Raw genomic sequence first — 12,694 nt, 5'->3', positions numbered from 1 at the left:
CTTGGGAAGAATCCAGATGAAGTTTGGTCCCTGATGAAGATCAAGAAGGTGCTTACAATAAAGAAGGATGTTCTGTTTGAAGACATGCTTCAAAATTTTCGGTATTTTGTCATCAGAGCTGACAACAATCAATATGACTTCACAGTTGCTGATTTTCCGTTGATGAACTGCAACGATCTTATTCAAGTAGCTCTGATCCTGAAGCATATGGAAGAAAACAAACTCAAAGACTCTGAGACAGATGTGCTCAAAGTTGGATTCGCACACGTAAAGACATACATCGATAACTATTTCGATTGTCTTGCTCTTACTGATGAAGAATTAGCGAATGTGCTAGGAAGAGAAGTTAAAGTTCCTTGGGAGGATACTTTGACACAATCTGCTCTGTCGAAGTATGTTGTGGGTGAGATATGCCTGAAACCTTTTGGCATGGTATTTTCGGGAAGAGATACTAAAGGAAAACCGAAGAAGTTTCTATTCAAAGCTTCAGAGATTGAAAGATACAATTCTTCGCAATATACGCACTTCATTGTACGTATGAACAATTGCAAGAAAAATAACGAAGGAGATAAGAAAGACTTGAAGAAGGTGATCTCCTGGTATGGAGAAGTGCAAAGAACAATTCACTCTGCAATTCAAAAGCTTTTAAGTTGAATTGTATCGACTGTTTACAAAGGGGGAGAATGTAGATGTATATTGTAAAAAGTCGAATTGTGTGTATTGTAATGTTTCGCATTTTGTATGTTATTTTACTAAGTCATTTTATATGAGAAGTTAAAGTGTCTAGACTTAATATATTTTTTGTAAGTTCCCTATAAATAGGGACTGAGGCTTGAAGTAGAGAGAGGACAGCGAAACACGAAATCTCTCTTCAGCTTATTCTGTAATCAGTCTTAATCAATATGAGATCTGATTATTATTTACTTTTCGTGTTCATCATATTTCATTGTTCAAATCTATATTTTCTTTTCTAAATTCTCGATAACAATTCTCATCAGAACATTAATGAGTCATGCCGTTTTTCAAGAAGTGATAGTTTATATATATTAAAAAAGATAAATCATATAATTATTGAGTTATATCAAATATATTAAGTTTTTAAAGTGTTATATTAACACTTAATAAAAAAAACTAACAAAAACAAGAACTCAATTGTTTTAGGGCCGAATAAAAGAAAAAAAAACACATGCACCTCGAAAAGAATTCACATCATAACCACCAATTTGACACATTATTTAGGTGTCACGAAAAAGATGACTGGGACACAAAGTAGGGGTGTTCAAAACCGGATTCGGATATCCGAATTTCGGATAGTGGATTTTTGATATCTGTATCGGTGTCCGAAATTTCGGATACGGATACGGATATTAAATCGGATATTTGAAAATCAAGGTTTGCAAAAAATGAAAGTTTACGCAATTTATGTTTTGTGTTTACTTGGGCACTTGGCAAAAAAATTAACAAAACAATTAACTTGGTAACGAAACTAATAAACAAAAAACTAGAGAAACATTTTATTTTCGTATCAATTCATCCTCGTTGTGCCATTATGTTATGTGAGTGTTTTTCAAACATATATTTTCTTATTGCAAATTGCTTATACATACAGTGCTACTAGCCTACTAATTTCTAGCATATACTTTTCAAACAAACTACAATCACAATAACAAATTCAAATATATATAAAAGAGAAAGACAAACTACCCGATTATTTGATGACAACTTCTCAAGTCATTATTAACTTTATAAATAAATTTAACTTAACACCACATTTAACTATGGAGATACCTATGACGAAGATGAACATATTTCATCAAAAAATCTCCATAGTTTTGGCATAAGAAAACATAAAACAAAATATTAGTGAAAATAAGTTACTAAATTCATCAGCATAACACTTTCGATCGAATGTTAACAATCAAACTCGAGACTATATATTACTACTTTCCACTTTTGCATATTAAAATAGTAAATATAATAAGAAAAAAAAAAGATTTGGTATATCGGATATCGGATATCCGAAATATCCCAAAAGTTACAAAATCACTATCCGTATCCGAATCCGAAAACACGGATATCCGAAATTTTGGATATTTGGATACGGATTTTGGATATTTCGGATCACAATTTCGGATACGGATACTTATGAACACCCCTTACACAAAGTATTGCTTAGGTACTACAGGGACCATTTTTGTAATTCAATGTATATTTTCTTATACAAATAGAAAGTTCAACTATGTTAAGATTGAAAAGACCAAAAAAAAACCCAAAAAGAGGCAGCGAACTAGAGGCGTCGAGGGGCGCCGCCGGCATGCCCAACTGAGCTCATCGTCCCGATCGATCACTTTGCCAATGCTGTTTTGTGTAGTATCAAGTTACTGGTACTTCTTTCCATCCTTATTAATTACGCATTAATCTCCTTTCAACAGTTTCTAGTAAATTTAAACAATAATCCATTTTTTTTTTCGATTTGATTCGGAAGCCCTTCAATACGCTTGATTTCAAGCTATCAAGTATTATTTCGGTTTCATTTTCAAATTGTTTAGAAATTAGTAGAAATCCTGTTACATGATTGAGGTGGATAGATTTTGGGCAGATGCCATTGATACATGCGGTATTTGTATTTTGTAACTGCCTTTCAAGCTATCAAGTATTATTTCGATTTCATTGTCATGTGTAGAAAACATTAAGCAGAAACCACATCTGTTTATCGATCTGCACATTCAAGTAAACTCACCAATGCTCCTTGTAGGTTCTCATATAATTGGGTGTCAGAATTTGGCTTTCATCAATTGGGATTTGAGTGAAAGGTGTTGATTTGGATTCGAATATGATGGCTGTAACATGGATCAGCGCTATCTTGGTTGGAGCAGGCTGCCTTGCTTTGGGATTCTTCATTGGTGCACGAAAACCTGGTCGCAAATTTCTTTTATCCAAGGCAGCTGAAATTTTAGATGGAAGCATAAAAGGCCAGACTAAAGGCAAAGGCAAAGGCAAACCACCCCTTGAGATTGAAAAGCTGGCTGAGATTATTGAAGATTTTAAGATGGTAAGCTTCTTTATGTAACATGTTAACAATATATACTTATGTTACAAGCTATAATGTGGAAATTTCTTGTTTTGTACAGGTGTTGGTTGTAAGAAATGACCTAAAGATGGGTAAAGGGAAGATTGCTGCTCAGTGCAGGTATCTATTACTTCAATGGTGGAACTATAAAGCCTCTGTAAAATGATATATTATATGGTTGTTATCTTTCTTGAGATATAATTATGGTGGTTTGCAGCCATGCAACTTTGGGACTCTACAAGAAGATTCTTCATCGGGCACCTAAAGCTTTAAACAGGTACTTCTGTAAACCTTTTCTGAAAGTGTTCTTGAGTGTCGATTATGGTAGGTTTACTTTATGCAAATATGCAGGTGGGAGATGTGTGGGCAGGTTAAAGTAGTGGTGAAAATCGAAAGTGAAGATGATATGCTGGTTTTACAGGTTAAGTTTTATTGCTATGAGTCAAGATCTTGTTTGTATGTTGATTTCTAGGCATCATCTTCTTATATGTATATATGGAACTCTTTTGTTTTGCAGGAAAAAGCAAAATCAATGGCTATACCAACTCATATCGTCATTGATGCAGGGCGAACACAGATAGCACCAAGTCAGCTTCCTCGTCTTTTAGTAGTATATAACATTTCCTGCATTTTCTTTCTAGATAGAATTCTGATTTCCTTCATTTTTTTTCCAGATTCAAGGACAGTGATGGCTGTTCTTGGTAAGTTCATCTTCCTTTCATGTTTGTTCTTATTTCCTTAGCAATTCATTTAAAAAAAAACTGATCTTCAAGTGTGCATAATATACACATGCAGGACCAGCAGATATGGTTGATGATGTAACCGGTGGATTGAAGCTTCTGTAAGCAAGATAATGTAAACAAACAAGTGGGCTGAAGCTTCAATGCCAACTTACTTTTGAAGAAAATGATTTGCAAATCTGTTAACTTTTTTTACCTTTTCTATCCTTTAAAAGCATGTCATACTAATGAAGATGATGATGATGATGATGATAAGGAAAACCTCCATTTAGCACAATTTGTTGTCATATCATGTTTAGCATGAATTAATTATCTTACAATTTTGAATGCATTATTTTACACTTGAAAGTAGAATTGATTGCTAGAATGGTGGAGGATTATTTATACAACATATATTGCTAAAATATAAAAATGTAAACAAATTATACGATTAAACATATCAAGCAACTACTTGTGTTTTTTTCCATATACCAACTCCTAAACCAATAAAACCATGAAAAAAAAAAACAGAAAATTCATAATAATAAAATCCATAAATCCTGCATAATCTACAGCCTAACACTTGACTGAAGCAACAAGACCTGATCATGTGGTGCTCTTGTTCAACTAGTAGCAGGGTGTGTAGAAGTAGGCGGTGGTTCTTGATGAGTAGTCCTGGTGGTTCCCATTCCAGCCGCCTGTTCTTCCACCGCCACCTTCTCCATGGTCTTCTGTCCCACTTCTCCGGCGGCTTTCGTCACCCTGCTGAAAGCTCCGGTGACCCAGGCGGTCCCAGTCAGCACATACCGGTTCTTCATAAGGGCAGATCCCGCAACACTTACAGTCTGCTCTGCAGTCGCAAAGGCCGTTTTTGTCTTTTCAGACACCTGAAACTTCTGATCCATCTCTTTCACTTTCTCATTCACTAATGTTGTCCCCAGGTTGATTTTCTCAGTTAGACCAATCTTCTGATCTATTGTAGCTGCTTTTGCTGCAGCTGTTGATGTAAACTGGACTTTCTCATCAAACAATTTGGCTTTGTTTACTGCATCTTTTCCTAGTATGAAACCTTTTGCCAACATACTGCTCACAACATCTTCTGCTTTTTGAACAGCAGATTCAGCAGCTCCCACACCTTGCCCCCCTGTTGCCTAAATTATGAACCACATTATATCAATATCAGATAATATAACAAAGCATTTACACGCATTCTTGATGATAAAATAACAAAAAGAACATACGGTGTTTTGTTGATCTGAAAGTGTAGTTGTAAAAGGAGGGAGAGTGTACTCTGGTGCAAGAACAATGGTAACAGATTGGTCAACTATAGTTGCTCCCTGAAATCATCAAAACCAGAAGGTGGAAGAGTGTACTCTTATAAATTGTGAAGAATTGTGTACAAGATAATCAAGATTTGTATATACCGAGAGTAGAACTGCAGTCTCTGCACCTTGAGGCTCCTTGAAAGTGACGAATGCATTTTGAGCTCGCTCATTCTCACTGAAATGGTGTTTATGACATGGATTTTCTTTAGAATAATTTATAGAAAAAGAAAAACCTACGTTTAAAAACCCTAAGAAAGTGGGAAATAACCTTTTCATCTCAATATATTCAATATCACCAGAAAACGAAAAGAATTCCTTGATGTCTTGCTCGGAAGCACTTAAGGAAACATTGATAACCTTCACAGTTCTTACCTATCAAGATAACAATAGACTCCAATCGACATGATGCAAAAATAAAATAAAGAATAGAACTGTTTACATGGCTGATGCAATATACTCAAATTGACATAGTTGTTTTATGCATAGGCATGTATAGAAGCTTTTCCACTGATCTAAATAGAAAATGAAGATCAACAGAGCAATGAATCAATGATACATGAGCATTCAAATAGCATCAGTATGTTTGGTTCCATATGAAACTAAGGCCATGTGGCATCAAATTCCTACAGTTGATTACAGTTTTGTTAAAGCACTGAAGGGAACCCTACTTGTAAAAGCACATAAACTATGATAAAAATGGCTATCTGGATATTGGTTTTTTGTATGGTATTTATGAAGTTATAGCCATGAACAACATAAACTCTGTACTCTTGAAAACTATCATCTATTACTCGTCCAACAAGAGCACTTTCATTCGAGTACAGAAAAGACCCTCTGCTTAATAAAATGGATGAATCCCAGAACATGAAGAGGGGATATGAAAATATGACACGGAAACGGGAGAATAAGCGTGGCGAAGATAAGATTCTTGTGATTACATACGATCCAGGCTGAATAGCTACGATACAGTGAAACAAAACCACTTGATTAAGAAACAAATATAAACAAAACCACTTGATTCATAGAACAAGAAATTGAATCAATTATCAAATAAAGACATGAATTTGTGTGGAAATGAATGAAAGAGAAGAAAGATTAGGAAAGCACTAACCGACATGGATTCAGCGGCCATGTGACGACGGTGATGATGATAGAGGTGTGGTTTATTGGGGGAAAAGAGGTTATCGGAAGGAGGTTGATGTCAGTGTCAGTAATAGCAATCAGATTTTGTAGACTAGGTTCCGGGTCGAGTAGATCTATTTGTAACATAATAACGGGTTGGATGGATCCGTTTGTAATCTGATAACGGGTTGGGTGAATCCGTTTGTAATCTGATAACGGGTTGGATAGACCTGTTTATAACTAACGTCTTATGGAAAAAGGCTAATTTTATTTATTATTTTTATAAATTAAAGAGTTTATCAAAATAGTAATTAATTTTTGTAAATATCACCTGCGATATTATTATATATATTAAATCTAGCAAATAGTAAATACATAGGGGGCGTTGGAAGCAAAGTGGACAGCTGCATATGGCCTAATTTTTTTATTATATATTTTCATTTAAAAATAAAAAATTATAATAACAATAAGGATCTTTTTTTTCTTGTTCGTCCTAAGCCGTTGAGAAAATTAACATTCTCAGGACTAGCCCCCGAGTAAATATTTGGATTTGATAGAATTAGTCTTTTACTTTTTCAAAATTGATAAATGTGAAGCCCTTTTTGGTTTTCTCTATAGAATTGTTATTTGGAGTTGGGTCTTGTATTTGCATTGCCATAACGTTTGCTTACCAGTTACTCACACATGTTATGTTCCTTGCACTGATTTCTGGCCTTCACCGCTTAATTGATTTGATCCTAAGGTGATTTTTCGTTCGCCTTTTTCCATACCTCTTTCTCTCTAGCACTCTTCTGCTCTACCACCACATCTGTTAGATTTAATAAACCTTCCGATAATCCAAAAGGTCTCAACATCATAGATTTCGGGCATCACTATAAATCGAAAGTGTTCAATTTAATTGTTTATCGTCTTTTGTGGCTTATGATTAGATTACATAGTTTGATATCATCAGCTCAAGTATGCTTTTTCACTCACACCCCGATAAAGTACCAACTATCGTTTTAGGTTTTGATTTTTATTAGGTTCTTCCTTTGACTTCACTCGCCGAATTCCAACTCCAGGTGAAAAGGTTCACTTTTTTTTCCCCGATGTATCGTTTCCATGTAATGGTAAATCTGAGCTTGAACAGATTTTTTATTCGCCTTATTGCGGATGGTTCCAGTTCAATAAAGTTAGATTATTTGATATTTGTTCATACTAGTTCTATATGGAACCGATTTTAGGGCTTTTGATTTTTACTTTGGAATAACTCTAGCATTTTATGGAGTATGAGAATTTCGATTAGTGCCTTGAATATATCGAAGATTTAATGATTAAACATCAGGTCAATAAGGTTAGATTATCGACGAGCTTGTTGTCTGATGACTTTCAAAATTGGGAGCCCAAGGGGGATCTTCCTCAACTTTAAGCCAACTTGTGAGACCTATTGCCTCAATATCGAAATAAGGGGAACCTCTTGAACCTCGAATACAAGGACTGACATTTTCTTTCGGCTCTCCTAATAAGGGATCAAATATGTTATGCCTAGGTAAACTTCCTTCAGATCTTCCACTTGATGTCGCGATTAGATAAAGCCTGAAAACGACCATATTCTCAAATGAAATCTCAGGCCTGGGGTATAAGGGACGCTTAGTGGTTTTCCCTAATGTCATGGGAAACGGAAAGACTGATAAATCCACGAAGAAGAACTCATGTTTCTAATATTTGATGGAATCAGATAAACCGTGACAGATGTCCATGACCACCTGTCTACTAGAAAAGGTTATCCAGTCTCTAATTAAAGTAGTACAAGAAATATAGTGAAAATTTTTGACATCTGGTTCAAACCCTAAAGATTTGCTCAACAGAAGAAAACACATAAGCTTTCGAAATCCGTTAGGGCTAATCTGAGAAAGGTGCACGTTGCAAACACGACACATGTCTCCGATGAAAAGAGTAGGCGGGGAAACGTAACATCAAAAGAAGGAATTGCAGTGTAATATCCTGTTTTGAGAAGTTTCTTATTTTGTGATTGTGGACAATAAATGGATAAAGTAAAGGTCTTGGGCTTCAATGGAATAGGGTTTAGACCCTATTAGATGTTGATAATATTGGTTATATGATCCAAGCCCTTGTTTTATGTTTTTGGAGTCAAAGGGTAAAATGGGTGTTTCAGACTTCTTTCTTGGAATAAGGAATTTAGTTCGGTATGTTTTAAGTTAAAAGTAATTAAATAGGATTGTGGGGTTCCTTCCTATCATGAGCCTCCACCCTGTTGAGCCTCTAACTCGAAACTCTCTCCTCCTATGAATTATTTTGAGCACTGACATCATTTATGAGCTTATTTCTCCATTAGAAGGTGGGATCTTGAAGAACAAGGTGGTGGAAAAGTGTATGGAAGAAGGATTCAAGCATAGATCCAACAAAATTACATCATTTCTGGACCTTTGTGAGTAAAAGCTTCAAACTTGCTCATTAGTTTCATAGATCTTGCTAATTTTCATATATGTCACTTTTTGGTCACTTTCGTGCATAAAGTTTAGATCTTTAAAGTTTGTGACCTTGTTATGGATAAAGTTGGAAACTTTATCCATCTACACATCATATTGATTCAGATCTGAAGGTTGGAGACTTGGACTTAATGGATTAAGTTGAGAAAGATGTATTTTTAGTCCCTTTGAGACTTAAAGACTAGATCTTAGTTATTTAGACCATCGTAATGGATAAAGTTGGAAACTTTATCCATTATGGAGCTATGAGTGTAACACCCTGTTACGGATCGTTCCATAATTCGGGGTCGTGGCCCGAGAATCAAGTATCATAAGGCTCCAGGCTTTGGGAAGGAGAGGTTTAGGCCTATTTGGATGGTGGATAATGAAGGTTATAGGTAGCGAGTATCCAATTCGCGTTTTGAAGCCTAAAGGTATAACGGTAAAGTGATAGTTCGAGCCTTTTATGAATTTTGGATTTAAGCTCGGGAAGTTGTAAGACAAAGGAAAGTTGATAGAATTGTAGAGTTCATCATTACCTTTTTTCGTGGATATAAAGAACGTTGAAATCGGACTTAGAACGAAGAAGTTATGGCCTTCGGAAGATTGGTGGTTTTAGACCCTAGCCGAGTACGTTGGGCGTACGCTATGAGTACGTCGAGCGTACTAGCCTTCGGAATAAGTTAATGCCCCTTTAGACACTCTTATTTCACTGTCCGAACGGAAGGAGACGAGAACGAGACAATATATATTTTTAACTTAGGTAACACCTAAGTTAAAACTAAGGATGCTTAATGACATATATCTTCGCTGACTCGTGTCCAAGACCTGTCACAATGGTCTTCTACCGAAACGGACCAAGACAACAACCCCTTGTCTTCAAGATTCGGCACTTTGATTGGCAGACATGAGAATCAAAGGAAAAGACACATCAATAAATGCATATCAACTTGTATTGATGTACTTTCTCGTCTGAAAACCAACTAAGATCCCCCCAAAAATTTCATAGATAAACCGAGGTCTAATGAGCAAACTAGGTGAAAAATAATCATTACTTCCTTATAGATTATACTTAAGATTTTACCTTCCGTTCTCGTATGTATCTCACAAAAATACTTACTTAAGCTTTGGAGAGGTTTCAGGTCACGTTGGGAATTGCTCTAATATCTTTTCTATTGTAGCCTAAAACCAAGCATCAGACTAGACTCTACATACTACTAAAGTGACGCGAAGCCACGAGAACTTGGAGAACTTGGACGCAACACATGAGATATATGTGACAACAAAAATTAAAGACATAACACCATTCCCTTTAGCTTAAAACCATATTATCCTTTACACTATATTACAATATTATGAAATACTATTACATATACATTGTAATATAATGAAATACTATTACATTGACGATGGTTATTAAATGATTATTTGGGTATTTATTACTTATTTAATGAGTTGCACGTATCAAAAACAAGAAATATAATTATATAAACGGATTCTCTTGCCACTCAACAATGAAAAATTGGGTCTTGGGATTCCCTTCTTAATTTTTATAAAAACCGAGTCATTGACCCGACCGAACTCTCTCCTGTTCCTGTTCCTGTTCATGTTCTTGTTTCTGTTCCTCACATTCGAGATTCCTTTCTTCCAACTTTTCCAATTTCCCATCTTCTCCGATCCCTCCCTTCCTCCTTCCTTCTCCTTTCTACTTATAAACAAGACGACACCATCTTTAATTCGACCTAATCTCGCCGCTTAACGATGTGGTAAGTCGCCTTACACTTTCAATTCGATCTTGATCATTGTTACTTTCAGTTTTAGTTTTTTGATCATTTGATTGGGTTTCTTTCTTAAAGATTTGATTTTTAATCTTTCCATTTCGATTTCCCCTTCACCCATCAATAATCTCCGCCAACCGCCATCAACACTTGCCAATTGGGGCAAACTTTTACTCATTTATGTCCAACAATAACCACTAACTAATCTCAAGGATCACAGCTCATTGTGTTTGGTATTTGTTACTTTTTGAATCATTTTCTTGTTATATGCATACTTTCTTGTTTATATATCATTTAGGATTGATGGAAGAGTGCTTTGTTTGTTAGCTGTGCTTGCTTGGGGGCATGATCAGCTATTCAGCTTAATTAATTTCATGGATTTTTCAACTAGATTGATATCATATGATTCCGCTTACAAGTCCAGTTACTTCTTGTATGCAACTAATTCCCATTTTAACGCTTAGTGGTTCACCGTTTTGTCTTTGAATATGCATGATTTTGCAAAATTGCTAACATGGAAAGTTATCTACTAGTTTCAATGACTGCTGCATGGCCCCTTTTGGTTGAGTGACATAAATGGTGTCACACATCAAACTTTTATTGGGTATTTTCAATGATGAACTTGAGAGCACCCCGCCATCCATCCATATCTTACAGGCCTATACAACCCACTGATCTAGATGTTCTTGTAAAAATCCATGGCGATCTGTTTCCCATCAGGTTAGAAGATCCCTTTCTTTTTTTAAACGACATATACTGACAACAAACTATTTGAAATTTACTCATTCAATCATGAAACTTGTAATTGGGTTCTGCCAATATTAATTGACCCAATCAGAACTTTGGCGACTGAATGAGTTAATGTTTGTTGTCAGTATTTGTGATTAACCCTTTTACATAAAGGGTTGTATTAAAGATAATAAATACTTTCTCAACAAGATCAGTTCTTTGTGACTATCTATCCTTAGGTATGAAATTGAATTCTTCCACAATGTTGTTCATGGTCACGATATAGTTTCTTGGGGAGCAGTTGACCGAAATCGTCCTAATGGTGAAAGTGATGAACTTATTGGATTTGTCACTGCAAGAATCATTATGGCAAAAGAAAGTGAGGTGATTTTCTCATTCTACCTAAAATACCTTTTATCTTCTTAATGCAATCAATAATGCCAAGTTCTTTGTTATATAAACAATGAAACTAATCTCATTCTATGCATTGTAGATAGAAGATATGCTGAGATATGACAAATCAAGATCAGATCAGGCTCTAGTTTATATTCTGACTCTAGGAGTGGTAGAGTCCTATAGAAATTTTGGTATAGGTAAAAAAAAACAGGCTTTTCATTTTTCTTTGACAAATTTTCTTGAATGATTATTCTGGTTGAAAGTAGATTGCTATTTCAAAACATTTCAGCCACTTCACTGATTCGAGAGGTGATCAAGTATGGTTCAAGTATGCCAAATTGCAGAGCAGTTTACCTTCATGTAATTTCTTACAACAATTCTGCAATCCATTTGTATCAGAAAATGTCCTTCCTTTGTGTAAGGAGGCTGAATTCCTTTTATTTTATCAATGGCCAACATTATGATGCATACTTGTTCATTTATTATGTGAATGGTGGCCGATCTCCATGTTCACCCTTGTAAGTAAAATTTCTTCATGTGAAAAAGGGTATTTTAGTCAAATCAGTGAGGATGATAAAGATAAAGATTAGTTTATTTGTTGACTCTGCAGAGAGCTTGTTACGCTTCTAGTAACATACATGAGGAGAGGATTGAAGTTGGTGTCTTCAAGAGTATGGAAAAAGGGTGAAAAGAATGTTGGCCCAAAGAGAGTCAAATATAGAGACAAAGGTACCCTTTTACCAATGACACAACAAAACAAGAGAAACATATCAATAGAGGGTCCTGAAAATGATCATGTATAAACTTAATTGTAGAACACATGAGTTTGACCCCTTTGTCCTTTTTATAGTGTTGTTTCATTTTCATCATCTTAATTTGGTTTGAAGCGGAACAATAAGACTTGAATGTTAGGGCCTCTGATTCTGAACATTGGGGATTGAGTTTGTAAAATTTGGTTTGAGGTGTTTTCTAGCTACTGTTAAGTGTAAAGAGATAGAAGAGAATATGTGATTTCACCATGGTTTTATATGTTTGTTTCATGGATTTGATGAGGAATATGAAAGAATACATAAGTATATTGATAAAA

At 35.3% G+C, this 12,694-nt stretch overlaps 3 protein-coding genes across 7 annotated transcripts; 2 read left to right on the top strand and 1 right to left on the bottom strand.

Moving 5' to 3' along the window:
* Positions 1-2,249: 2,249 nt before the first annotated feature.
* On the top strand, positions 2,250-4,087 carry LOC145072288 (Peptidyl-tRNA hydrolase II (PTH2) family protein). Its single transcript, XM_079018691.1, has 8 exons — positions 2,250-2,384; positions 2,756-3,052; positions 3,132-3,190; positions 3,288-3,347; positions 3,422-3,491; positions 3,588-3,657; positions 3,745-3,771; positions 3,866-4,087. Exons 2-8 carry the CDS (start codon positions 2,834-2,836, stop codon positions 3,913-3,915), a joined length of 555 nt encoding a protein of 184 aa, XP_078874817.1. The 5' UTR covers positions 2,250-2,384; positions 2,756-2,833; the 3' UTR covers positions 3,916-4,087.
* A 93-nt stretch (positions 4,088-4,180) lies between these two features.
* On the bottom strand, positions 4,181-6,351 carry BPA1 (binding partner of acd11 1). Its single transcript, XM_079018690.1, has 5 exons — positions 6,226-6,351; positions 5,383-5,486; positions 5,214-5,289; positions 5,031-5,126; positions 4,181-4,940 (listed from the first exon to the last, which is right to left on the bottom strand). The coding sequence occupies exons 1-5, from the start codon at positions 6,244-6,246 to the stop codon at positions 4,413-4,415; spliced, it is 825 nt and encodes a 274-aa protein (XP_078874816.1). The 5' UTR covers positions 6,247-6,351; the 3' UTR covers positions 4,181-4,412.
* A 3,868-nt stretch (positions 6,352-10,219) lies between these two features.
* LOC145073608 (histone acetyltransferase MCC1-like) lies at positions 10,220-12,694 on the top strand. Of its 5 annotated transcripts, none has more exons than XM_079020147.1 (7): positions 10,220-10,470; positions 10,810-10,915; positions 11,016-11,202; positions 11,451-11,595; positions 11,705-11,804; positions 11,897-12,125; positions 12,218-12,694. In XM_079020147.1, exons 3-7 carry the CDS (start codon positions 11,096-11,098, stop codon positions 12,408-12,410), a joined length of 774 nt encoding a protein of 257 aa, XP_078876273.1. In that variant the 5' UTR covers positions 10,220-10,470; positions 10,810-10,915; positions 11,016-11,095; the 3' UTR covers positions 12,411-12,694. The 5 variants fall into 5 exon arrangements, with proteins under 5 accessions (XP_078876273.1, XP_078876271.1, XP_078876269.1 ...); XM_079020146.1 differs by lacking the exon at positions 10,220-10,470 and adding an exon at positions 10,477-10,715; XM_079020145.1 differs by having other exon boundaries at positions 10,810-11,202.

Source organism: Lactuca serriola, chromosome 9, assembly GCF_051521515.1.
Source record: "Lactuca serriola cultivar US96UC23 chromosome 9, Lser_US96UC23_V15, whole genome shotgun sequence".
Taxonomy (NCBI): Eukaryota; Viridiplantae; Streptophyta; class Magnoliopsida; order Asterales; family Asteraceae; genus Lactuca; species Lactuca serriola.
The sequence above is the reverse complement of the archived record's forward strand: the minus strand, read 5'-3'. Positions and strand labels throughout refer to the sequence as shown.